Source organism: Etheostoma spectabile, chromosome 5, assembly GCF_008692095.1.
Source record: "Etheostoma spectabile isolate EspeVRDwgs_2016 chromosome 5, UIUC_Espe_1.0, whole genome shotgun sequence".
NCBI lineage: Eukaryota > Metazoa > Chordata > Actinopteri > Perciformes > Percidae > Etheostoma > Etheostoma spectabile.
Genome location: NC_045737.1, coordinates 28099978 through 28127152, shown reverse-complemented (window position 1 = coordinate 28127152; position 27175 = coordinate 28099978). Strand labels below are relative to the sequence as shown.

General features: G+C 40.8%; 1 protein-coding gene and 1 long non-coding RNA gene across 2 annotated transcripts; one reads left to right on the top strand and one right to left on the bottom strand.

Annotated features, from left to right (window-relative positions):
* Positions 1-5979: 5979 nt before the first annotated feature.
* On the top strand, positions 5980-25281 carry LOC116689578 (uncharacterized). Its single transcript, XR_004332043.1, has 3 exons — positions 5980-6061; positions 15779-15782; positions 25271-25281. It is a non-coding gene; the product is annotated as an uncharacterized LOC116689578 (long non-coding RNA).
* On the bottom strand, positions 7407-26518 carry hk2 (hexokinase 2). The gene is made up of 18 exons (XM_032516122.1): positions 26211-26518; positions 23853-24015; positions 22919-23067; positions 22450-22569; positions 20383-20478; positions 19557-19656; positions 19239-19422; positions 18502-18663; positions 16990-17223; positions 16360-16664; positions 16094-16242; positions 15176-15295; positions 13779-13874; positions 12737-12836; positions 12369-12552; positions 10126-10281; positions 8214-8450; positions 7407-7962 (listed from the first exon to the last, which is right to left on the bottom strand). The coding sequence occupies exons 1-18, from the start codon at positions 26271-26273 to the stop codon at positions 7818-7820; spliced, it is 2763 nt and encodes a 920-aa protein (XP_032372013.1). The 5' UTR covers positions 26274-26518; the 3' UTR covers positions 7407-7817.
* Between the last annotated feature and the right edge of the window lie 657 nt (positions 26519-27175).

The following is a 27175-nucleotide window of genomic DNA, read 5'->3' as shown; positions in this document are numbered from 1 at the left end:
CTGGGATGGGGTATCTTCTGCTGTTATTGGGGGTACAGTTGATTTTGACATGGTGGCCACTAGGCGGAGGGCCAGGGCATGACACTCCTCTTCCTCTTTTCTGGCAGCTCGTTTTGGCCTAGTGAAGCGGAATCTGCCTCCTTCTTCTTCAGCTCGCTTTGCATGGTTTAAACATTGATTTTGATAGTCAGTTATTTGTAGAATCTGTTGAGAAGTTGGCACTCCTTCCACAGGTATCCAACCAGCCTTCTCCCATGCTGTTACTAATCTTTTCCCCCTTTTGCTATCACCCTTGTTGCATTTTCTACCTAATGCCTGTACCAGCTTTTCTCCATAAAATGTCGCCATTGTCTCTCCCTTTTCACTTCTTACTGACTCTAATCAAATAGCCCCTCCCTTTTCACTCCCTCTGCTCCTTTCTGCTCTCCCCTCCTTTCTCACACACTCTGCCCGCTTTCTGCTTCCCCTCCCCTTTTCTCTCTGCAGGCTGTCTTTCTCCCTTCCTCTGCAAAATTCCTCTGCACCCCCCTTTTTTTCTCTTTTCCCTCTCTTTTTTCCCTCCAAATTTTCTACTTTTCAATAACCCACAAAGCACCCTATCGAACTTATCCAACAGTATTTTTTTTACATGTAATTTTAACCTACGTCTTCAACAGCAGCACCACAGACGGACCAGAGGCTTGGTCAATTATCAACGCTTCACTCGGGCTTAATCAGTCTTTTCCAAACTTTTACAATTTCATCTCTGACAAATACATTACTTTTTCAACACGTGGTGACTCACCTTATTGATGAAACCACCACAACGAACACTGGCTCGCTGTGCTGCGGTCTTCCCTCATCAGTATAGGACTTGCAGCGAATCAATCTACCGACAAGTTTATCGAAACACCCACAGAAAGCTCCAATAATTGGAATCGTCTACGCATCCCAGATGCTTCAAATCTCTTATCTCTACATCCGCTGAGAACTGCCCAGAGGTGGGTAGTAACGAGTAAAAAATTGTACTTCTAGGAGTAGTTTTAAATCACTATACTTTTACTTTTACTTGAGTAGATTAGTGAAAAATAAACTGTACTCTTTTTAGGTTACATACAGTATGTTTTACACATGCAGTATCCATCCAAATTTGGTGTGACAAGTCTCTCAAGTAAGCTATTTTGTAATTAATAATTTATTTTATTGATTGGATGAACTATAATTTGCCTAAAGATAATTATTTTTATCTTTGGCGGTCTGATTGATGCTTGTGTTAAGAAATAAATCAGACGTTACTCAACAGTTACTCACTACTTGAGTAGTTTTTCGTCAAGTACTTTTTTACTTTCACTCAAGTAATTATTTGGATGACTACTTTTACTTTTACTTGAGTCATATTACTCTGAAGTAACAGTACTTTTACAATTTTTGGCTACTCTACCCACCTCTGGAACTGCCTTATGGGCCGGTTCTCCTCTAAGACAAACACTGACACGTGGGCGCTGCAAACTTCCCCTCACAGTAACACTGCGGGTTTATCGTATTACTCACACCACGTGCTCCAAAGAATTTTATGGAATCGTCATTATCTCATTCGCTGAACTCAGTCTTATGGACCGAGACTCCAAAATGGTGAACGCTGGCTCTGTACGCGCCGAGACCTCCCTCGGCATGTAGGTCAATCACTCCTACCGGCAAGTTTTGAATCCCTCGCGTATAGTAACTCTAATGGAATCACCTTATGAACACTGGCCCGCTATCGCGTTTCAGGCCTTCTCCAATTAGTAATTCTATTAACCCTTGTGTTGTCTTCCCGTCAACCATGAATTTCTTTTCACTTTTTCAATGTTGTGGGCGCTTTATTTTTAAATGTTTTTTCCTAAGTTAAAAAACTTAAAATGGGTCAAATTTGACCCGAGGACAACATGAGGGTTAAGCAAGTCTACTAACAGGTTTATCGAACCTCAACACACAGCGTGGCTCCATACAATTATGGAATCATATTTTATCAACTCATGCATCCTTCTAAATCGTCTACGCATCCCAGATGCTTACTCTCACACTTTCATTCATTCATCAGAGAAAATGGAATGCATTGCTCTATGTCCACAAAAACACTTAATAATTTTTAGTCTATATTTTTTTTTACATAATGTACTCACCGGAGGTCTGATCACTTTAATTTGGTTTATACTATTATACAATATGCTGAATTTGATGAAACAGGTTTCAGCTTACCCTTTTTTAGAGAGCTCCCTGTGACCATTCCTCCGCGGTTTGCACAAAATGCCTCCTCTGTCTCGTTCCGGCAGACGTGGACTGTCCGTGGAATCTGGACCCGGAGTTAAACAACTTCTAATCCTGATTCCGTGGAATTCCTAAGTTTAACCACTGCTCGAAAACCATCCTCTGCTACCAAATTTGTTGCGAATTCCACTTGGAGGGTCCAAACGTCGGGACTCAAGTAGCTAAGGAATCACTCTAGCTTTGATTAAGTATACCAAAACGATTTATTAATAAAAACAGAGCAATGCATTCCGGACAATAATTACGTGCACGGGTCTCTATGGAACATGACTAGCTCAGAGGTTCACAACAAAGGCACTGAAACAATGGCGTACCTTGCCTTATATACGGGGTTCTCTTAAGGAGCCCTATTGGTCAAAAGCATCACAAGGCGGGTCATATCACCTTAACATCAGTATTTCTATTGGCTGGGTGGGTGGGCGCGGCTTCCTGTTTACAGTCTTTGGCAACGTGTCTGTGTGCGTGCGTATTAGGGGTCCTTCCTGTGGAGGACCCTTTTGTCCGCCTCCATTGTGAGTGAACACGTGGCTTTCTGGCCATACTGCATCCGGTTCTCTTGTAAAATGTAATGTTATACCAACACGGTGTCGCCCCCACCTGGATGCCAAGCAACAGTACATTTTCTCCTTCACTTAATGTCTGATATGAGTTTTGTTTCATTAGCTTATGCATAAGTTCATTCACAGTGTCTAAATATGATAACAATACCTGAGTACAATTTCTCACAATAATTCACAATACCTGAGTATAATTTCCCACAGTCGTCATTTTCTCAGCGTTTCTTGCCCGCCAGGTATCCATGGTGATCACGTGACTGCAAAGTATGAATTGGAAAGCAAGCACTTCTGTTCTGGAAACTGCTTTGTTCTGTTAAAGTTTTATGAGGCTGTGACCATCCTGAAGTTCACCAACGGTCATTCTACAGTTAAAGAAATGGTCGATGCGATGAAATGGCTACTGTGGCGACTGGCATCAGCACACTTGGATACAATTGGTCTATTCGAATCAACAAGAGTTTCAGCTTTCTAGTCTAGTCATACCTAAATTATGCAATTCCAAGACTGTTTGGGAACCCCAGTGAGCAGAAATAATCAGTTACACAATTTTAGAATATAGGCGTAAGTAACTGTACTGCATGATATGAACTGCATGGGGTTACTATAAAGTGAGCATGTCTGCAAAGGGGAGACTCGAGGGTACCCATAGAACTCCTTTTTCTTCAGGTAGGTAAAAGGTCAAGGGACCCCTTTGAAAAGGGCCTTGCCAGTTGTTGCCTGGACAAATTTTTTTTTGGAGTGTTGTTTAGCCCCCTTCTCAACAGGCTGGCATGACGAGGTTGTTACCAATGGATCCCTTCTGCCTGCGAGTTTCATATGATATCCCAGTCTTACCAGAAAAGCCGACCCGCTACAGCCTCTTAAAGACATTCATACTGGGGGGTTGTAACATTCATTTACATGAATTGAACAAACTGTTATCTATCATGGATAACTGCACCGTATGGAAGAAGTGCAGGGCCGTGTGACCTCCTGGTGTTCAACCTGAGCCTGTACTCTGTGCAGATGGGAAGGTAGGCTTGGTAAATGATGCCGTGTCATTAAAATTCCAATCATCTTTAGTTTATCCAGTATTTCCCTAATAACTTATGTCTTGTTGTTAATTTGATTCCCTGTCCTCTGATCCCTCCGTGTGAACACCCCATGCAGTGCCTTCACTGGAAATTCACCTACAATTAGTTTAATTATTTTAATTATCTGCAACTGAAGAAGCATCTCACTAATTTACATGATGTCTATCTTAATGACTTCCTTTGTGTGACATGTGCCATATATAGAAGTCTAGGCTCATTAAAGAGGTCTGCATATGGGTAAAGTAGCACTAATTAGGCTGCATATTATACACGCTCAATTCCAAAGGAAGAAATCTAACGCCGGTGATCAGCTGTTAGCAGAATGGACTGCTGAGCTCTAAGCTCAGCCAGAAACATCCTGTTCGTAATATTCTGTACAATATATGTTATAAATATGATGTTATGTTGTCTCCAAGGAGCAAACAGAACAGCTTATTCTGAGAATAATATACGCTTTTCTGATGGTTAGGATTTTGTTTTAATTTATTAATTTATAAAGCAAATGAAACACTAAACTGTAACATGTTGCCATTCACCACATTAATTAGATTTTTTATGCTTTTGGTTGTAGGGATTATACCCTTTTTTGCTTTAACAAAATAGTATTTCAAGAAAAACAACAGATTCATAAAACTAACTTGCTGTCAGGTTCAGTAATTAGTTTTCCATAAGGGTGAGGCTAATTCTCTCTCTAAAATCTCTCTCTCCACGGGACACAATGGATTCTGGGGTGTTGGACTGGGGGTGGTAAGGGTACTGAGTTCATTTAGTAAATGTGTCAGTGTTAGCCAGCCGGCTAATATATAACTGCAGTGATTCAAGCTGGTTTGAAACCAGTGAGGTGATGGGTAAGATTTACAGACAGAAGACATCAAGGCACCAAAAAGACAGCGACAGCAGCAGAATAAGCCTCCTCAGGACAGAGAGACGCCCTGCGGCGCCACAGGAAGCAGCAACACATTAATGCAGTTACACACCAACAAGATCCAGTATTCAGGAGGCCTCACGTAGCTATGGAAGCAAAAAACACAAAACACACAAGCTATACTGACTATAGCCATGTGTTGACACATGCAAACACACAAAGCAGCAATCAAGCAATTGGATATATTAATAATAATAATAATAATAATAATATCTCATGAGTGAGATCTTGATAAAATGTTAAAAGATGCCGTTACAAGTTAGTAAAATGAATTTGAGTTCTGACATTAATCTCAGAATTCTGAGAATAAAGTCAGAACTCATTCCTTTTTCACCAGTGGCCCTGATCCTCTTCAGTAATACGTGTGAATTCCATTTCCTCGTCTTGAGATCCCACAACAAACTAAAATGTGATACTTTTAAAGTTTCATCATAAAGTGAGAAATATAAATACTGCGTCAGACATTATAAATGAAGGACATAAACTAGCTGTCTGGATTTACCCTACAGAGATCTGAGGACCAGGTAACCATAGTCCTCAGATTGGACAGATAGTCTAGCTAGCTGTCTGGATTTACCCTGCAGAGATCTGAGGACCAGGTAACCATAGTCCTCAGATTGGACAGATAGTCTAGCTAGCTGTCTGGGTTTACCCTGCAGAGACCTGAGGACCAGGTAACCATAGTCCTCAGAAATCCACCAGAGGTTAGAAAGCCAACATAGAGAGAGAGGAAGGAGACGGACATCCGGCCAAAAAGACATGCATCTGATTGAAGTTCCTGCGGCACCGGAGCAATCCTAGTAGTGGAACGTTGTGGATATACTGTAGACGACCGCTGGGTATGGCGCCAGTCATCTGCATGTATGGCAGCACAGAAAATAAAATAGAAAAAACTCTAACTTAAGGGACAGGTCGGCGTGTAGCCACCCTCTTATTGTAGGTGTAACACTTTACATATTAAATTGCATGTGGTTCTGTATGCTTCATATCATAAATACTCATCCAAGAACTGTATTTTCCTTTAAACAAATATATTTCATATATTTCTGCAGCAGACAAAAGTCCTTTTTCTTTGTTTTACATATTTATTGGACTGCTGTAATATTTGGCACTTGTACATGTTCAAAGAAATGAAACAGTAGATTGAATGCACACTTGTTTATTTTTTACATTCATTTGAGGAACACCAAGTGTTTTGACAATCTCACTTGTCTCCCTATGTATCTTATATCCTTAACTCATGTCCTCTATGCCTACATAACAAAACCTTGTATTACCTTAAACATTGTTTCCACAACACAATTTCATATTCACCAAATAATTACTGTTATACACCAGGGTGTCCAACTCCACTTCTGTAAGGGCCATACTGGAAAATGAGAATCATATCAGGGGCCAGACATGCAGAGTTTATTGCTTTTATGTCATTGAAAAAGAACAATATCTTTTTCTGTATTATTGCATGTCTCAAATAGTCTTTTCACGTAACAGTTTGGCCGACAAAGATGTTGAAGAAAATGCCCAAAACATTGGAAACATTGGCCGGCCAAAAATGTATCGTGAACCTTGATTAATATGGGGGCCAGATCAAAATTTGCAAGGGGCCCAGATTTGGCCCGCGGGCCTTTACTTTGACACATGTGTTACACACTGTTCCATCTATAAGAATTTCAGAGGTAATTATGAGATATAGCATTTATATATTTTAGAAGACTTTAGGAGGTCTGCATTAAGCAATGGACCGGTGTAGTAGGTGGACGTTACAGGTTGTGATGATCACAGTGATACGCATTAGTTGAAATGACTGAACAATTTAATTCTAATTCATAAAGTGTTTTAGCAACCATAACATGAATATAAGCACAAACAATTACTTTCATAAATTACCCATCAAACTGCCCTGAGGCCCTGGAGCAAACTCATATACTATATAAACTGTATATATCATATACTCAGTTAAACGCGTTATTAACGTATAGATCGCTGACGCCCAAAATCAACCTCTAGTCCATGTTCCGTTTGTGGATTCTGTGTTAACTTTTTTATGCTGTTGCAATAACAACTAGTAACGTTAGAAAAACTACAACACCCACCGGATCTAGCTAGACCAGAAACACAACAACAGGCACGCCGTGCCCACGCCGTTTGGTCGCGAGCCGGCCAGAGAGTAGTACCGTTAGGTTCTGAGTGGACGGCGAGCGTGAGACGCTGAAATGGACGCCGATAAGATTCTGGATGGAAAGATTACTTTTTAAAAGTTGCCAAATGTTCCCCTGATGAGACCAAAATGATCTGTGGGTTCGGTCGTTGTGAACTGAGCTATCATCCCCCCCCCCAGTCTAAAATACCACTTGATGCTGACCCCCCCCTCCCCAAAGTATTTTTTGCACAAAGCAAGCCGATCCACTTTTCATGTTTCAAGAGCATTACAATGAGAAAAAAATAATGGGACAAAAAGAAATCAATGGACATTTAAAATAGATAAAAATGTGTAATTAACATTAACTTATGCAATTAATCGCGATTAAATATTTGAATTGTTTGACAACACTAGTTTTATACACCAAAAGGTTGTTTTTTTTAAACCTGTTGATTTCATGGCATATCTGTTTTAATGTGATGCCTTTGTGAAGCACTTTGTAACATGGATAATAAAAAGCTCTATAAATAAAGATTATCATTATTACTAAACTGACATATGAGTTTCTATGATACACATATTTCCAGCAGGTTTGAAGGTGCAAATAAAAGGAGGGAGTGTTTAGACAAAGAGCCCTGCAGCTAACAGTAACAGTTGTATTTCACAGCAGACGTAACTCTTCTCTAACACACAAACTAAACTATGAACTAAAGTTCTGACTCCATTTTCCACCATCCTATGCAATCTCAACTCACACTGCAAATATTCCAAACACTAACCAAAAACATCGCTCACAGTGACTTTGGCTTCTACCTGTCCACCAAAGGCCTGAGGATTCAGTGCTGCCCGTCGCTCTCCATCCTGCAGGCCACAGCTGTGATCAGTGCTGCTCCTTTCCCACTTCCATCCTCCGACTTGTGGAAAGTCACCTGGCACTGCGGTGCCAAATCCTGCAACGTCTCTTGCATGATGCTGGAGAAACTTTAGTAAGAGAGAAAATTAAAAAGGTTTAGTGCTGAACAGGAGTTACATGAAAATCACACTTAGTACAGGGTTTCTGCCGGTTTCACCAAGTCAAAAAAGACTTTTTAAGACCTTTTTAAGACCACAATGAATGAAATTTAAGACCTATATCACAACATCATAAACAAAGGATGCTTAGCCGCACCACATCAATTAATAACACAAAGTTAGGACTTTAAAAATCTATACTTGACATGATTGCTCCTTACTGAGGGTGGGTCTTATAAAGGGTGCCGTCCACTCCCACGGTGATGGAAAGCTGATTCAGGTTGCGGTTCTGTCGTATCTTGTCGACCACAGCAGCTAAACCAGCACCACAGAGCTGAGCTGCACGGCGTGACACCACACTGCACACTTCCTTCACCAGTACCGAGTCGTCACACGTGGAGCTGGTGAGGCCCAGGTGCTGCAGGATTGAGCGGATCTGTCGCATGGCCAGACGGTCACTTTGGGGTCAGAGAGAATCAGGGTTATACACAGAAGATAGCTCGTACTATGTATGTTAAGGGCTTTCTTTGTTACACTGATTTTCACTTATTTAAACTTTAAAGGTGTCTTATTCCTGTAGGTTGAATGCCATTGTGCTGTTATGTAGACAAAACACTGTTAAACTGCACTTCATCAATATTCATCAATATAAAAAACCTTTTATGCAATATTTAGCACTACGATGTTGATAATGTAAAGCTGCTTAAAGATGTGGGACCATGTGAGACCACTGATTTAGGCCTTAGGCATCAGATTTATGTCATATATTACAAGCGTGATAATACGCACTTCATGCTTCACATTTCAAGCAACAAGGAGAAATAAGCATCAACCTATGGGTTCCCAACTAGGGGCGGTAATCTCTGGGTACCTCACAACTCCATTCTGATTCAGAAGCCAACGATTTGATTCTGAACCAATTATCGATGCATCTCGATGCAACAGTTTCTTACATTTCCATGCGTGATTTAAAAAAATATAGATATAAATCTGAGTTTCTTAGATTTTGACATTTACAGTATTTGTCATACACAAGTTTTAATGAAATGTTTTGTGTCTACTGAGGTTTTTATTGTGTAGTCCTTCCATGATTAAGCCTTAACATGCTGAGTCACCTCCTCTCACAGTGAGCCATGTTTAAAGGTGGAGATCATGAAACATGACGTGGTCAGATGTAATGTGATAAAGTAGATCAACAGCCTTAATGTGTTTGGCCTAATTATTTTATGTATGTCTTATTAGATCACGTGTATACATACAAAACTAATTTATTTTCTTCCTTTTGGCCATTTTTGTGTTTTTTTCTGCACTCTTGCCTAAACTTTAAGTTGTTGTCCATTATCTCTTTCAGTCACTTCTGATGTGTATATGTCTGGAGACAGTAACTTTGACATAAAAATCAACACATTTAAAAAAAAAAGCATCAGATCGTCCTAGAGAGGATCTAAGAATCGATTATTTTTCCCACCCCTATTCCCAACTTGGCCACTTCAGTGTATTACCATTACCTTACCACATCCCATTTTAGTCTGGTATACACAGTTCACATAGAGGGCTCTCCAAATACTACACTCTATAGTTTCTTACTCATTCTGTTTCAGTTTATGCACCTCCTATTATTTATTTCTGTTACTGTATATACTTTATTTCTGTTGCTTCTGTTGTACAGCTGCAAAAACCAAATGTTCCCTTATTTATTTTGCTGGGGATCAATAATGGTGTATTTTATTATTTAGTCTTCTCCTGCACTAGGCTGGTGTGTCCATTTGCACCATTTTTGGTATTTTGTACCGACATGGTTGAATGCACTTGTGCTTGGCGCTGTTCTATTCAACAAATTGTAGTTTTAGAGTAAAGATTTGACATTTTTTAAATGACGCTGCTTCATGGTGCTTGAACCTGCGATCTATGGCTAGTGGATGCCACATGTGTAACAACCAATTCCTCTGTAGATTTGACTAACGTGATCTCATTAATAGCTTTGGCACATCTTTAATGCCCAGTTTGGTTTGTGGCTTTGAGATTTAACTGTATCACAGGTTATTTTCAATTCTTACTGTTTTTATTTTAACTGTGGTAAGTCACCACAGTTACCACGGTAAACACAGATGAGCTAAAGTCTGGAATACTCACCTTTCAATCTGTGACAGGAATTTTGTCTCGAAGATGCCCCGGGTCTTGAGTCGCTCGGACAGTTTTCCTCGGAACAGTAAGCCCTTGGCAGTAAAATCCAAAAGCACATTCCTCACTATCTCCCCCAGGTACATGCCGCTGATCATCTTCTCATACCTCAGGGACAGAGACACACAAACTAAAAACTTTCCACAGCAACACATTGGTTACATTCACAATATTCATATTTATAATAGTATTTGCTAGTACTATCATACTATAAACATTTATATTTTTCTTTAATGACAGCGGCATTCCACTTAGGTGAGGCCCTGGTATTGTGCGTGCTGGCTGACTGGAATACCTTACTGGGACACTTGATGGAACTGAGCCATTGTTGATGTTATTAACTACACCTGGGCTTTTTCTACTGTGCCAAGTCCAAATGTCTCATGTGACAGGGGCTGCAATCAAAAACACCCATTGACAACAACTGCTATCATCAATGTTCTCCCTGATATGTCATAGAGACATTTTCATAACAGACAGTCTAGACAAGCTTCTTTCGAGAGGATAAACCGTAAAAGCGTATTATATACTGCTGAAATAAAACTGATGCAGTCCAGGCAACTATCTGTACCATGGGTGAACCTCAACAGCAACAACAGTGGAATCAAATCCACCCAAGACTGCCTGAAAGGTTTTGGCAGGGCCTGGTGGTGTCTGTGTTGCCATAGGGACAACAGCAGGGGACATAAGCTGGGGGAGTTTCTCTGTGTCCTCTAGGTTTAGACGCCGCTCTCTACTACAGAGTTTCTTTTCTTATCCTGAATTCTTTGAAAATAATTTCTTTAACTACAGTGACTAAAATACTGCATTCAACTAGCATTAATTCTAACATTAATGCAAATACTGTCCAAACTCTGGGTAAAAAATCCTGTTGAAATACTTTAGTCATTTTAACAGGAATGTTTTTGCAAAATTATTCTTTCTTGTCCCTATCCTGAGAACTTATGCAGTTCTTTGAAATTACCATCCTGCGTCTCTCAGGGCTGTCTCACACTGTACGCGGCTTGCGCTGTGCTCGCTGCTAGGTTGCGTCCTTTTCCCAAAAATATATTTGTTGTGCTTGCAACCAGGCTCAGCGCAAAACAGGCGAGAGTTTGTAAATGTACGTCATACATGCTCCGATATTTGAATGCATGTCACGTCTGCGTTCGGTGTTAACATCAGACGTGTAGTACAGCAGTGAACAGGATACACACGGGATGCACCGGGATTCCAGAAGTGATTTGCGGTGCAGTTTATACCAGTGGTTTTAAGAAATGCACTCACTGTTCTGCAAATGCAAATTCTAATTTGACAAATGCACCAAACTGAGAAAAAAATGTAACAGAGTGATTGTATTTCAGTGGAGACATGTCAATGTTGACTTCACATAGCTAAAACCAACCTGAATGATTTAATTAATTTAAAATGCTACAATAAGCTACACATCTGGCGTGCCTATTATGATGGAAATATGCTCTCTGTAAGACCTCAAACTGTACGACCACACAGCGTGTCGTAGGTTACAGCTCCTGGAGATCGCTGACGCCCAATATCGACCTCTAGCCCATGTTCCATTTGTGGATTCTGTGTTTACTTTTTTCTGTTTTTTCACACATGTGAATGCCCGTCACAGCGCACCGCGGCAGCGCCGACGTGCATTCATGACGGGCCGCGGTCAAAGTCAAACCATTGCTACGGTTAAGCAGGAGGTCAGTTCTGGCGCGCGCGAGCCATTGACAATAATAGGTTTCATAGCGCAGCCTCTTGCGCGTACAATGTGAGTCGGCCCTGACAGCCTGCCCAGTGTCCCTGCTGCTTCCAGACAGCTCCAGGAATCTCAGAGGGACTGAATGAGGGTACATATCTTATACAAAGATAAAGATCTCACTTAGCACAGACTTTGTATTACTACCATTACTGACTTAATCACATTAAATATAATGTGCATTCCCTTTTTTACTTTTTAGATAACAAACGTTACATTGCTAAATAAACAGCTTCCATAAAGTGCAATTTACACGGATCTTTTAATTTGATGCACAATTTGTTTTTACAGGAATGATGTGAAGGGCTCCAGCTGCTCCCTGTCGCTTGTGGCTTGTCTCAGGCCGTCTGTCCTTGGCACCCTCTCGCTTATCACTAGTGTATACTGTATTTCTGACTAAATGTGATGCCAACATAATTTAATATTTTATAAATTAGCCATCCAATACCTCTGTTTCCCAGGATAGTTAGAGGAATCATCCACAATGCGATCAAACTGGGTGCAGAAGTCATCAAGTTCGCCATTGTCACCGAATGCTCCCCACTCCATGTTGACACACATACAGCCGTCATCCCCCTCCACCAGTTCAATGTTCTGCATTTCCTCCATGTAACAGGCATTGGTCCCCGTGCCTGAGTTAACGACAGGTGGAAAGGTGTTACTGGAAGTACTGTCATGTCAAGTCAAGTAGAAAACCAGCAAGACTAAGACAAAAAATGATCACTTGTTTGCTCACATGGAATTAATTTTTATGTTTAAAATGGCGCAATGAGGCTTCCACTTTCCAGAGAGAAGGCGAGGGGTTGACAGACTCACCTACAATGAGTCCCACTTCACATTTGGGGTCCTCATAGCTGCAGGTCATCATGGTGCCCACTGTGTCGTTAACCACTGCCACGAAGCTCAAGTTAAATTCCTGGAATCAGCGATAAAGTGATGAAAATCTATTATACTAGAAACATACACTAGTAGCCTAATTGTTTGCACCAATAACCACCTTTGCTTTAAAACCAGAGTCCTAAAAATAGCAGATCTGTGGTTTCAAGTAGTTACATATTAAATGAGATTCTTCATGTAGTTCGGCCTCTTGCACTCACATAACCAGAGAAAAGGAGGTGACTTTGTAAATACATTTTACTCTGAGGTCACTTTAGCTTTCGAGAATGTCATGATGTTATTATTGTCCTAAGGCAAGTATACAAAATGCATATTTACATTATTTATTTCTGTTTGTTTTTTTAACTCTGATAATCCTTAGTACCTGACCCTAACCCCATAACAATGGAACATTTAACAAGATGCACAGGTCCAAAGGGGCTCCTGGGCTTAAGATGAAACCCTGAGTGAGCGTTCAGAATAAGAACAAATATATATACTGCAATATGTCTAAAACCTCACTGATGCTCCACTCAAATTAACGGCTGAATACATTTCACCTCTATTGACTCTTAAAACCAATAGAGGTTTCTTTTTTAAACCCTTCCAATCTCACATTTAATAAAATGGTGTCTTGTATGGGACAATTTAAAGAAAGTAAAAAAGTTATACTTTGCTGTTTGCAACCTTAGATCTAAGGGAAATAAAGGAGAAAACAAAGAAAGAGGGGGAATATAGCTGTAAATAAATAACTTATACCGATACAGATGAAGCCTTAATTTAGAAAAATAGAATTCAAATGCAATGGTATAGGAAACGGACAAGATCAGTGGGACCATTTCAACTCGGTCTCTACTTCACGAGCAATGAAAACCTGTTTGAAAGCCCCTGTAGCTTATAAGCCACTTGGGTATACTTTTTTTAAATCATATTTAAGTGTGAACATTCACAGCAGGCATGTACTTGTGATGCGTTTACTGACCTTTCTGCGGCGGACAGCATCTTTAAGCAACATGATAACATCTTGTCCCTCACAGCCGCTGGCTTTGAAACCCTTTGTCCACTTTAGAAGAATACCCTGGAAAAACGACAGTAGTGATCTGTCTGTATGACTTTGTTTATTATTAACTGTACATATGAATAGAGATAAATTGTACAATTTAAAATCTAAATCAAAAGTTGTTTGTTGCATTAAAACGTTGCCACAGCGTGATAAACTGTGCTTTTCTGATGTCTTTGTTTCAGATCAACCTGCAAAAAGACAGTTGATTAGTGGATTGCAGTTCTTTCTTCAGTTTGAAAAGATTTTTGATTCACTACATACTTTTACCTTACACAATATAATGGGACTTATTTTAAAGGCACAGGTAAAAAGTGGTAGCAGGGTTTTGCCTTGCAGTTCTCCAGAGCTTAGTAAGCATTTGCTTGAGTCTGAGGCTTTGTCACTCTGTATACTCTGTACCTAACCCTCAAATAACTGCAGCCCGCTGAATCACTGATATTAGGGTGGCAGTAGCTCAGCCTGTAGGGAACCGGAGGGTCGCTGACTCAAGTTCACCTCCTGGCACTGAACCCCCATGAACCCCATGTGCAGCCCCCTCACTCTGACATCTCTCCATTAGTACATGATAGGTAATGAGCATGTGTGTGTAATTCAGGCCTGTGTGTAATGTGCGTAATAACAACAGAGAGAAAACATTGTCATTTTCCCTTGTGGGATTAATAAAGTATACATTACAATAACCCTTTCCTATCCTTGATGAATGTTCTATTTGGTGGGCTGTCCTCTAATATAAAAAAAACAAAACAAAGAAAGAAAAGGCAGCTTGCACAATCCCTTAGATAATTCACCAAAACGTGTTTCTTCTAGGAAGCTATGGCTGAATCTTTTCTAATTTCAGACATTAGAAATCTAAAAGTAGTGATTCAGGGTCTAGTTTAAATGCATAGTGTAGAGCTTCTCATTTTGTCACCGGCTAAACCATTCTCGCCATAGTTCAGTCATCTATTCCGGACAATATCTAGATCCTTCTTTCTAAAGTCATGTTGATGAAAACCACAGGCTTACTTCACTGCAGTTAAAATAGAAGCCCTGGGAACGTTATTGTTTCTGCCAACTTATAGCTGGAGTGGGTGGAACATTTAAAAAAACGACAGGATTTGAAGTAGAGTGAGACCTCTTCTGGCAGCTTGCCCTCTCGCCTTTCTGTTGCCACTTAAATTACAATATGCTGAAAGATTAGCACGGAGCAAATTGCCTACAACTTATTATATTCACACCTGAAGTTCCGGAAAATGTGGAAAAATACAGGTAGATTCATTATATTATGTTTTTAATGCTAGTCGGACACTTAAAATGCATAATGAATCAAGCATTACCTGATCCAGTTTGCTTTGATGACAGGGGAAGGAGAATGTAAATCCCAGGGGTAAGGATGCTCCACTCATGCCCATGTATTCCAGAAAGTCGTTGATGCAGTACGCAATGTGGCTGAAAAGCTGGCACATGAGAGACAACAAGTGTAAAATACTTAAAGCTATAGTGCATAGTTCCATGAGGAATTCTAACTAATGACAACAACACTGTTGTTGCATCCACATGATACAAGCCTTCGCTGATCGAGCATCTTGAATATAATTTATGCAGCACTATGTAGCCCATCTCCGGCAAAAACGCAGGTCTTTCATTTGCCTGCGGCAGAAAGTTCAGTCTGCTTCAACTTTTAGAGAAAGGCAACCCGATGTCAACCTGCTGTGGACAATCATGTAACGTTAACCGCCTATCAGACTTGTCAGTCACGGCGTGCGAGTCCCGTAACGTTAGATGTAAAAAACGTTTTACACACTTTAAAAAGGTAAAAAACAAAACACATGCACTGATTTGTACAGGATTTGTGTAACAACAGGCGAGTGTCCTGCATAAAAAAGCTTCACTTCCTTTTTGTTTTCTCTTTTTTTCCAGGAAATAAAGCTGCCTTCAAGTGTGGTTGGAAATGTCGGCTTCCCCCGCTTCTACCACTACCACAGAAGCTTCAAATAATTGCTGTTGAAAAGCACCGAAGCTTCGAGGCTTAAAGAATCGTATTGGGGACAGCCCTAGTAATCATGAATTTAAAGAAATGACTTCCCTTCTCATTTGCACAATTTATGATACCCTTTTGTCAGAAGGCCAGTTTCAAACATTGAAAGAGATGATTTAACTTCACCAACATGGCGGAGCGCCCTTAATTCCATCCTTCAGTTGCAGTAATCACTTATATGAAATACTACAGTACTTCCACCCCAGTGATGTTTTACCTCTTCCCCCGTGCCCTGCATAGTCTCCTGTGGAATAGTGTAGATCTTGTGATGCATGTCCACATTGTGTCTCTTTCCACTTCGCACCCGCACCAGCAGTACCCGAAAGCTGGAGCCCCCAAGGTCCAAAGCCAAGAAGTCGCCATGCTCTGATGAGGAAAATAAAGACAAGAATCCCCAACACGTGCATGAAAGCATTATAGAAAAGAGACAACTGAACTCAATAACAAGTCAAGTGGAGCGTCTCTTTTTCTCCTAAAAGCTACCTGTTCCATCCGGTGTGGCTCTAACAAACGTGGGAAGCATCTTGACGCTTGCCTGCTCATGGGTTTGCTTCGACAGGCCTCGCACCATCTCCTCACTCATTCGCTTTTTTACTTCCAGCAGCTGTTCACGGCCTAAACGCAAGGTGTCCAGAATGCGCTGACGCTCAGCATGTTGAGCGGCAAGGCGGTAGGCTACTGCTGTTACCATGGCTGCACCTTTCCCACTGCCACACTGTGACTGCAAAAAACGCACATCACAGTCTGGCACAAGTCGCCTTACCATCTTGTGGAGCCTCCTGGAAAACCTAGGAAAATTAGATACATTTTGTTAAATCTGTGTTCTTTTGTAATCACTTTGGTTCTGCAATGTCTCTTGTACAGACAAGCTCATTAAAGTTTAAAGGTATAGAAATGCTGATTTCTATCATGTATTATTTATGATTGACTACTTAAAATGCAATGACATAGCTCATTACAAGTGTAGAAAGTTGGGAATTTAAAAAAAAATTAACAAACTACCTACAGTATGTGCGCTTTACAAAAAAGTGCTTTCCTGTTCTGGTTGTTTGTAGCTCAGGTGTATTTGCATTAGATACACGAGGCAGGCGTGATGTGTTCAGGAACACTTACTCTGGATGATTCTTGTAAACAGAGCCGTCCACGCCAATAGTCGTACGCAGCTTCTCAGCTGCTTTGTTATCCCGAATCTGCCGCAGCACTGCCACTAGAGTGGCAGCACACAAGTGTGCGGCCCGTGTAGATACAATCTGACACACCCTCTGAGTGGATACGCAGTCCTCAACCAGCGGGTCCAGACCCAGGCCCCGGAGCACCTTCTCTGCACTCGCCAGGCCTTCCTCGTCTCTGCAGGTAAAGCAGAATAAAAATCACATTTACTATGAAATTGACCGCTCAGTGTGGATCGGAACAGGGTAGGCAGAAAATAAATGGATGGATATATGGCTGCTGGGATACAGGAGGTAGGAGGTGGACCGTCCGCTAATCACAGGATTGGCAAAGTGTCCTTGAGCAAGACTCTAAACCTCAAACTGCCCCCAATGGTCAGGCCATCACCTTGCATGGCTACAACGGCTCAACTGCTCCTCACAAATAAAGGGGGTGTTTTTATGACAAACACTAAAACCAATGGCATGGACTATGGCAGTTCAAGTGGAAAAGTCCTCCATCATTCAGAACAAATGCAGCAGAAGTTAAAGGGTAACATCAGTTTTTTTCAACCTAGTCCCTAATTTCCTATGTTTTTGTGGCTAAGGGACTCATCATGGGAACAACAATCTTTGACGTTGGTCCAGTATTAACCAACATCGGTGCAATCGGCACCTTCAGTTTACGTCCACAAAAAGGATTAGATTATTACTATAACATTTTGAAATGGATTCCTACAGAGGTTGACCTTTCGATTAAAGAGTAAGATTCTGTTTTTTAAACATAACATCAGCGAAATTCCTATTGCTAAACCCACCAGTCTCCATGTAAATACACAATTTTATCATGGTGATATACACGTCACACATTCAAAGGTGACAGACAAACAATAAAACTATAAAAAGCCATTTTGGTTTTGTATCATTAGAACAATCCAAATGGCTGGATAGAAGCCCATCGCTCTCCCATCATTGCTTTTACATCACTACAAACAAGAATGAATGGTAAGAAAGAAGTCTACAAACCAAAACATAATATCAGCAAACCCTCCCCTAAAATGTTTGTATTTAGCTGGTTTGGTTGCTTATTGTCATTTTGAATTGACAGCATGACCTGCCTTCATCTACTACTTTACTTACTAGTACAAGTAACCCTTCCACCCTAATACAAACTCCTTTTTTCAGCCCTTTTTTGCCCTTGTGTATAAAACAGAATGGATAGAAAACATTAGATTCTTTGTGTTAGTCAATGATTACCAACTTGACTAACACATGCTGATTCTGTAATCAAACCATTGGACATTTTTTGCAACCTTGAAGATGTTCCACTGTTCTTCGGTTCTAAGTGGACACATTTGCCTGCTTCTTACTATGTTACTATGCAGCTGTACCATCACTGCATCTGACTTTTTCTAACACTCTCTTTCTCACAGACACACACACAGACACACAGACACACACACACACACAAACTAACTTGTCATTCTCAATGGCATAGATGTAGCTGGTGTTGAAGCTTCCTGTGGTGAGGAGCTCTGCTGTAGTCTTGCCCTGGAACAGCAGCTGCTCTTTGGTCATTCTCACCAGGATTAGACGCACCAGTTCCCCCATGTACAGACCACTGATCATCTTCTCAAACCTACACGCCAAAACAAAATATTGTTATATTTATACCTGTGTCTACATGTGCACCTACAAACACAAACGCAGCTAATTGACAGCGCTAGTTTAATCATGAACTCTCATGAAAACAACATCACGTTGGATGACTTCTGTAGAGTCCAATTCAGTTTGTTTTCAATCTTAATTGTCCTACGAGCAGCAGGAGGCAGCATAGAAACATAACACACAAGTTAAGGTCTTAAAATCCTCTTGCTAAATAAATGTCTGATAGTAAATTAGTTTTTTGCTTCAATATCGGTGTACGAAAAATCAATCGCCGATCATCCCTTCAATTGTCTATATACCATCCGTGATTGGATTATACCATCCAATCACCAATCAGCACAAGCACAATGACAATGTTGCTGTCCTGTTGAGCAGGTCAAACAACAGGGAAGGTTCTACTAAGATATCATGACTATAAAGATATAAACAATGGAAATTAGAAATAAAGCCATCTCTAGTACAAGCCTTTTTGCAGTTGAGTTAAGTAAGCCACTGCTAAGAGACTATTTACATAGTACCAAGTCAGATAAGCTAGAAGACACTCACAGCTGCTTGCCAGGGTTCAGAGAGCCTGCGTCTATTTCCCGGTCAATGTCGGTGCGCAGGTCCTCGAGGGCCCCATCGTCTCCAAAAGCGCCCCACTCTATATTGACACACATCCGCCCCTCGTCACCGTCCAGCAGCTCAAGGTTCCTCATTTGCTCCATATAGCAGGCATTGGTCCCAGTTCCTTGAGGAATTAATTTAGTTAATTTCTATGCACACCATATTAATCTCAAAAGGGGAATAACATACTATTTGGTATGTATTAATATTCACCGATCCTTATTATTTGCTATACATTCACCGTTGGACTGGACTCACCCACAATGAGGCCAATTTCACAGTGATGATCATCATAGCCACAGGTCATCATGGTTCCTACTGTGTCATTGATCACAGCCAGGATGTCAACGTCAAAGTCCTGCAATTTAATTTAATTGTATACATTAAAAACCAGCACAAACAAGTTGTATAGGTGTGGACTGTGGATTACAGATTGAGTTCTTTTACAATATTTTCCCAATATACAGTATATACTGGGGAAATATTGTATATACGTATACATACATACAAACTTACACACACACAAAAGTTGTGGGTCACTTAGAAATTTCTTAGAAATTTCCATTGCACTCCATCATAGACAGAATCCCAGCTGAGATGAGTTGCATTTTTTTTTAACCAGGGCAGCAGGTCAGATTACATTATGTGATTCCATAAGTGTAAAAGGGTTCTCCAATGTTTTCTCTCTTAGTTTTTTAAAATTATGTCAGACTAGTGATCAGAATGAGCCTTTGGGACATTGGATGAATGGTTGCTGATAATGGGCAATGTAGATATTGCATTAAAGAGCAGCCCCCCCCCCCCACTCAGATCTGCTGGTATTCTTTCTATAATGGAGTGGAATGGAAATTTGTAAGGGACCCCAAACTTTTGACCGGTAATGTGTGTGTGTGTGTGTGTGTGTGTCTATACAGTAAGTATTAAACTACAATTTGGGGTCCATTTGCTCTTATGTTTTTACATTTCTTTGTATTTACTTCACAGACTTAACAAAAAATGATTTTTTAGGTCTTTGTAAATTTGCACGTATTGGAAATAAAATGGTTTACGTAATATATCATCAAACCAGAATTTGTACACCTACCCCTCGTTTTTTGATGGATTTTCTCAGAAGGTTGACCACATCCTTTCCCTCTACTCCATTTGACTTGAAGGCTTTAGTCCAAGACACCAAAACAGCCTGAAAATCGTAAAATAAAGACATAGAGCAGAACCAAGATTATCTGCCCATTTCCTTTAGCCTTGTCATCAGGTATCAGTTTAATCAATCAATAAACTGTCCAGAGTAGTCACACAGACCTCACCAGGTACCAAACTAATTAGTGACCTGCCATTAATGGACAAAAGTTAAAAGTTGACCCAACTCTGATAAAAAATCTCCACATTTAAAACAGCAAATTGATTCAAAATGGCTCATTGCTATGCAAATCCAGAAAACATAATAAAAAGCAACAAATACTTGATGCTATGTATTACTAGAAAACATACTGTGATATACAGCTTTATCAACTTTTTGTTTGGTTTATTCATAATACAGTATCATATTGAATATAATTCATACTATATGGCAAGGTTCAGCAACCTATGACCTGGGTGCCAGCTAAGCCGTTTCCAGTGGCACTTGCCACAGCAAATACTAAACTACAATATTGTCATATGTCACTACTTTGTTCAAATATAACATTCGTGTAGTCCCATAGATATAAGTTGCTAAATTAGGTAAGCGATACATTTAGAGTAAACCAGTGTTATTAATTAACATTGACATCATATTTTGAATCTGCACTAAACTGACTCATTTGTGGCGGTGTGCCACACAATCAACACCGTTAGTTATGAATTTTTTGTTTTTAATGCTATTTAAAAACACACATTTGTTCAACTGCATTTCCTTTCCATGCTCTCCTCCGTCTCTCTGTCCCTCTGAACACACACACAGCCCCTCCCCTCCGCGGAAAAGCGACTAGCGACAAATCTGGCGACTTTCTGTAGAAAAGTTGCCCGTAGTGTCTCCGCAAAAAAACAGTCACCTCTCTCTGAATCTGTTTTGTGAGGAGCAGAGGAGCAGCCCCTCCACTCCCCTCTCTCCTCGTGTGCAGCAGCATTGCTCACAGTGCGCAGGCATGTTGGGAAGGGAGAAGGAACAGGGTGGGGGGGCCACTGTAGGTTCGAGAGACAGTGGGACGTGACGGGAGAATGATGCAGCTGACCTGGCCTGGGCCTGGTTATTTATTGATCTCCCCCCCTTTGTAGAATTTCTTTTTCACTTCAAAAATAGGCTACCTTAGTAATTATTATAAGGTAAAATAAATTATTTTATTGAATTTGTGATAGTTTGGCTAAAGATTTCTATTTCTTTCTTTCTATCTAGATAGCTAGATAGATATCACAAATATGCAAATTAATCGTACGATATCAACCCCCCTCCCCCACAAATTGCTTTCTAATCGGTGGGAAACTGAACGAGTAACCATCTGGAAAAGAGGAGACCACAACAACATGCAGGTTACAGGACAAGCAAATGTAGCAACCTTTTCAGTTTGAATGGAGGTTCATTGGAAGAGGAGACCGAGCCATACGTGCATTTTGCTGCTAAAATGTATTGTTTTGAACGTCAATGGTGCAGCGTGACTTTGAAACTAGGCATGAGGGAATCTCAGTATCATATCCAACTCCTTCTTCATAAAAATACTTTCTCCCAACTCAACCCTTCAGTCATAGGGCCTTATCTTAACGATCATCAGCGCACGGCTTGAAGCGCATAACATACCAATTACTGGTATTTAGCTGTAGGTATGCTACTGGTGATCCTTTCACAATTTCGCATTATATTTTATAAAAATACTAATAAGGAGTATTCATGCATTTTATATTGAAATAATCTCATGTTCTACACCTGATTTCATAAAGAAGCACATGTAATAAATTATAATAAAACAATGAGTCTCTAGCACCTCTATTGGTTTGGACATAGGTAGAGCATGCCTTGGTGCAGAGGTCCACGGTTTGAATCCGACCTGTGACGACTTCCTGCACTTCTTCCCTTTCTCTCTCCCCTTTCTCACCTAGCTGTTCTATCGAATAAAGGCGGAAAAGCCCAAAAAAGAATCTTTAAAAAAAAATAAAAAATAAAGTAGATAAAATCACTCACCTCATCCAACTTGGTCTGCTGACAGGGAAAAGAGAAGGTGAAACCCAGAGGAAGCTTTTTATCCTTTATACCCAACTTCTCCAGGAAGTTAGCCAGACAATCAGCTATGTGGTCAAATAACTACAGGAGAAAGAAAATGTACGTTTTCTTATTAACCAAGAGTCTTATTACCCATATTCAGTAGTCATTCATAGATGGAGGGTTCTAGAAGTAACTAAAACATAACGTCTGATTTTACTGTCAAGAGGTTTATAATATAACCAAAGCAATAACAGATATTGTTAGTGTTTATTGCAACAGTAATGTAACTTTTTTGCTGTGTATCTTCAAAAATCTGGCTACAGAGAGAAAATTGCAATTTTATTTTAATAAGAATTTAATTTGCCCTCCGACAACAGCTGCAGCTGAGCTGTGGTGCAGTTAGGTGCACATTACATATAAACTGTGTGTAATGTGTAATGCCTCTCACCTCAGATCCGCAGCCTCTCATGAGGTGTTCAGGAATGGCATATATCTGATCTTCCATCTCCACCGCTTGCTTGCCATCAGCCATAACTTTGACCAGGAGCACTCGGAAGTTGGTTCCGCCCAGATCGAGTGCCAGGAATTCACCTTGTTCTTTGTACAAAAAAAATAAAAGTAAAAATATCACATACAAATCACATACTAATCACATACATATCACACACACACACACGCATACACACTAAAGGAGCAAGTCACCTCCTTTAGTTTATGGTCGGCTCGACCAGATGCTCTCTACATTGCAACATTACGTTAATACGCTTAAGCGTATCTACGGTGTAGACTCAACGGAGTACTATAAATCAAGCTTAGGAGCTGGCACATCCTCTTCACCAATCCTGAGGCAGGTTGGGGGCCAATGGGGGGAGGGGTGATGTCTGAGTCGGAGCAGGTGAGTGGTGTGGATGTTGGCTTATCAAACCAACCTACGGTAAAACACATTCACTTTGTCAGCCAGTTCTGTTTCCTGGAGCTGATGATGTCCTCTAGGCCTCTCCACACTGACTCAGGTATGTAGAAGGAAACCTGTTTTACCTGTTTTTCAGCTTTTCTGAGTAGCTTATCACTGCTACTGTTGGAATGGTTTGACTTTGCACACACATCCTCCCAAAAGCGGATGTAACCTTTGGTTATACACGCGTGAGCCTCCGTAGATGGGGTGCAAGCTACGACGAGGTTTGTGAGGAGTGAATGTTTTCCTTGAGACTGACATCTGCATCACGCCCAAGATCGACCCTTTATTCACTTTATTTGGCTGATAATATAATGTTGTAGTTTTGCAGTGGTGAGTTTGAACTACCGGAGAAGGAATGTGGGCTGACCATGTGTTCAGTGGACCCCCTTTAAATATGCATTTCCTATATGAAAAGGGGTGTTACCTGTTCCGTCAGGAGTCGAGCGCACAAATGTGGGCAACATCTTGACAGCAGCTGTGGGGTTGGTGTCTCTACACAGGCCTTTGTCCATCTCTCGTCGAAATCTTATTGACAAATCCATCAAAGTCTTATCTGACAGCTGAAAATGGTGCAGGTATTTGTCCACCTAAGCCATTGTAGAGAGGAGAAACCGTTAAATAATGCAAGCTAAGAAGTCATGTATAGCATTACAACAGTGAGTAAATAAAATAATATAATGGTTGTATTGTCATTAAATAAACTACCGTAGAATTAAACAGCTCTGCATTGACCACACTTTTAATAATGTTAAAGTCTTATCTCCAAACCACTTAAAAGTAGTTACAAAAGGTGCTTTACAAAATGGTGTACTTAGAAGATATGGACATTTACAGAAATTCAGGATTTTTTAAATGAATACATTTTGTGTGCCAAAGAATGGATTTAAAACAAGATATATAATTTTTAAAATGTCTCCGTTTTCACCCATGTCACCTTGGCCCTGTGTTTGGACCATGTGTCTAGGCAAAACATTACACAAATGTCTTGTAGACTAAAGAACAGAAGGCTCTGGCTCACAGGCACAAACTGTCCGTACTATACTACATCTGAAACTAGAGATAGTGGGGGTAGCACATTTTGACAAAATGAGGTGTGAAGGCTTTTCTGGATGAGACCATGGAAGCCAGATGTTCCCATCTGATGTTAAGACATTCAAAAAAAAAAAGATATGTTTGGTCTGAAACAGCAAGTAAGCATGGGCCAAGGAGTGAGAGGAAAGAAAACTAAGGTTTGGCCTGGCATTAACCAAAGAAACAGGAAGAAATGCTATGTTTTCTGTCATGTGACACACTACCTTGTTATTATTCAAAACTGAATCAGTAACTGTACTATGTTAAAATGCTATCATTTCAATCACTGATTGCACGAGAAGATACTGTACTGAATAAGAAACCAAACAATACATAATTTAATGAAAATAATAATAAGCTATATAAAGTGTACTGGCAGGAGTTAAGCTGTTTGCAAAGGTCTTTTTATAACAGTAGAATTTGTCATAAAAACAAAGGAGAGGCACTGGTGTTAACATAAAAATGGTTTCATTGATTAAAGTGTCCCAGTAGGCCGTGGCAGCGAGCCAGCATGCTCGATACCAAACATCTCATTTCAGTTCCGACATCAGTACTTTGATGATTCATGTGCTTCTCCTACTGTGAACTGTAAACATGTCTTGTGTGAAAAACAGCAGCCTAATAATAAAAATTATAAATTACTTTACTAATATAGCACCTTTAAGAACATAGTTTACAAAGTACTTTGACAGACAAATCAAGGCAAAGGCAGGATACCCAGGGGTCGACATCGCAACAGAGAGCTGAACAGTGGGGCCAAACAATAGAAAGTCTCCCTTAGTGATAGGATGAGAAGCTCAGTCAAAAGCGAGCAACTCGGAGTAGAGCCGCTGCTCCACTGCGTCGAAAGGAACCAGCTGAGATGGTTCGGGCACCTGGTAAGGACTAGCCCCTAGACGCCTCTCTAGGGAGGTGTTTGAATCACATCCAGCCAGGAGGAGGTCTCGGCAAAGACCCAGGACTGGGGGCAGAGATTGTATCTCCACCCTGGCCTAGGAACGCCTCAGGATCCTCCAGTCAGAGCTGGCTAATGTGGCTTGGGAAAGGGAGGTTTGGGGTCCCCTGCAGGGGCTGCTGCCCCCGCAACCTAACACTGGATGAGCAGAGGAAGATAGATGGATGGATGGATGGATGGATGGATGGGTGGGGGGGGCCCTTAGAGTTAAGAAGGTCCCTACGTGAGGATCTAACGCGGCAAACTGGCTCAAATGTGGTCGACATCTCCACTACATACGCCTGACGCCTGACAATCTTTAAAAGTGACCAGTTAAATCAATAGTAAATGGAAGCCATGGAGAGAAGCCAGGATTGGGCTTCTTAATGCAAACCATTAGGAACCCTAGCTGCTGCTTTCTGAGCTAGCTGGAGGCGACAGTGACTTGTGGTGGATGACAGAAATGAGGGAGTTACAGGGAGTCAGCAACGTCACAGTTCTGTATATGTACAGTACATATTGGGTCAGTTCACAGAGCTCCCAGCTGATGTTAATGGTAATGTTTACGTTTATGATAATGTTAATGTTAATGTGGGTATTTAGGCGGAGCCAGCAGGAAATCCAACTGCGTTGATAGGGTTCCATGCTAGGAGCCGGGCTACCAGCTGGACCCGTGCTACCTTCGTACAGTAGGGAAGCCGTTCTAACGCCCCGTCCTGATAGACCTAAACGGCCCCGAAACCAAGCCGGCCGCGGGGTTTCCACCGGTGTACTCACGTTCTGCGCGTGGTCCTCATGGTGCTCGGTACAGTAGTTAGCCAGCAGATTGGAGGCTGACATCTTTAGATAGTGATGTGTGGCGACTTTTATTTCCTGCTCGTCCTTCAGCTTTACACTTGCACACAGTTGCTCTACAAAGACAGCTTTTTAAAATAATAAACAAAAAAGAAAAAGTATTTTCACCCGCCGCTCGGTTTCTTGTCGCGAAAACTCGGGAATTTAAAGTGTAACGCTGGTTAAAAGCGCAGTGGTAACGTTAATAAGAAACTTCCAGCTTCCTGAAGTTTGTAGTAGTTCCTCGACGTCATTCCGAGTCGACGGCGCTGATTGGCTGCGAGAAGGCGCGGCAAGCGCTTCCTACCAAATCAGGATGTGTTTTAAGACAGTAATAACCGGAGACAGTTAGGGTAATAACGGACGGACAGGCTGCAGGCTGCTGCAGGACAGGAAGGGTTACCTTGAAATAAGAGCTTTGCAAAGCCCGAGTGTTAAGTGGGGGTTGCTAATTTGTCATTTCAATGTTGCTTTAACTTATATTATATCTACAGTCAGCTGCAGCTTTGAGTTACTTTTCTGATTATGACTTTTCTATAAATATTGTATTTAAGGATTGTATACTATACTATTAAAAGTGTGTACTTTTGTATTTCCTTTTTTTTTTAAATGCAGGACTTGTAGCTGTGATATAGTATTGGTATAATGTCCTAGTTTTACTCTTAAAATATTTGAATACTGCCTTGCAACATTCTATTTTGTGTGTTTCTATTAAAGTATTTCACTCATTGATACTATATGTTTTAATAACTTGGTGCTACCTGACGCTAGAGAATGAGACGTGACAGGATGAAGGGATGATCCACAGCCTACTACACATTAAAGCCTGAGCTAGAGGACATGTCTCAGGAGCTAAAGACCTGTGTGTTCAGTCTTCTTTTTACATTGCTTGTAATGCGTTTGAGATT

Coding starts and splice junctions, on each gene's coding strand:
- hk2 (XM_032516122.1), bottom strand. CDS start 26,273: ATGTCAGCCTCCAATCTGCTGGCTAACTACTGTACCGAGCACCATGAG. Junction 22,570..22,918: donor TGAGAGGCTGCGGATCTGAG/GTGAGAGGCATT, acceptor TTTCTCCTGTAG/TTATTTGACCACATAGCTGA. Junction 7,963..8,213: donor CTTTATAAGACCCACCCTCA/GTAAGGAGCAAT, acceptor CTCTTACTAAAG/TTTCTCCAGCATCATGCAAG.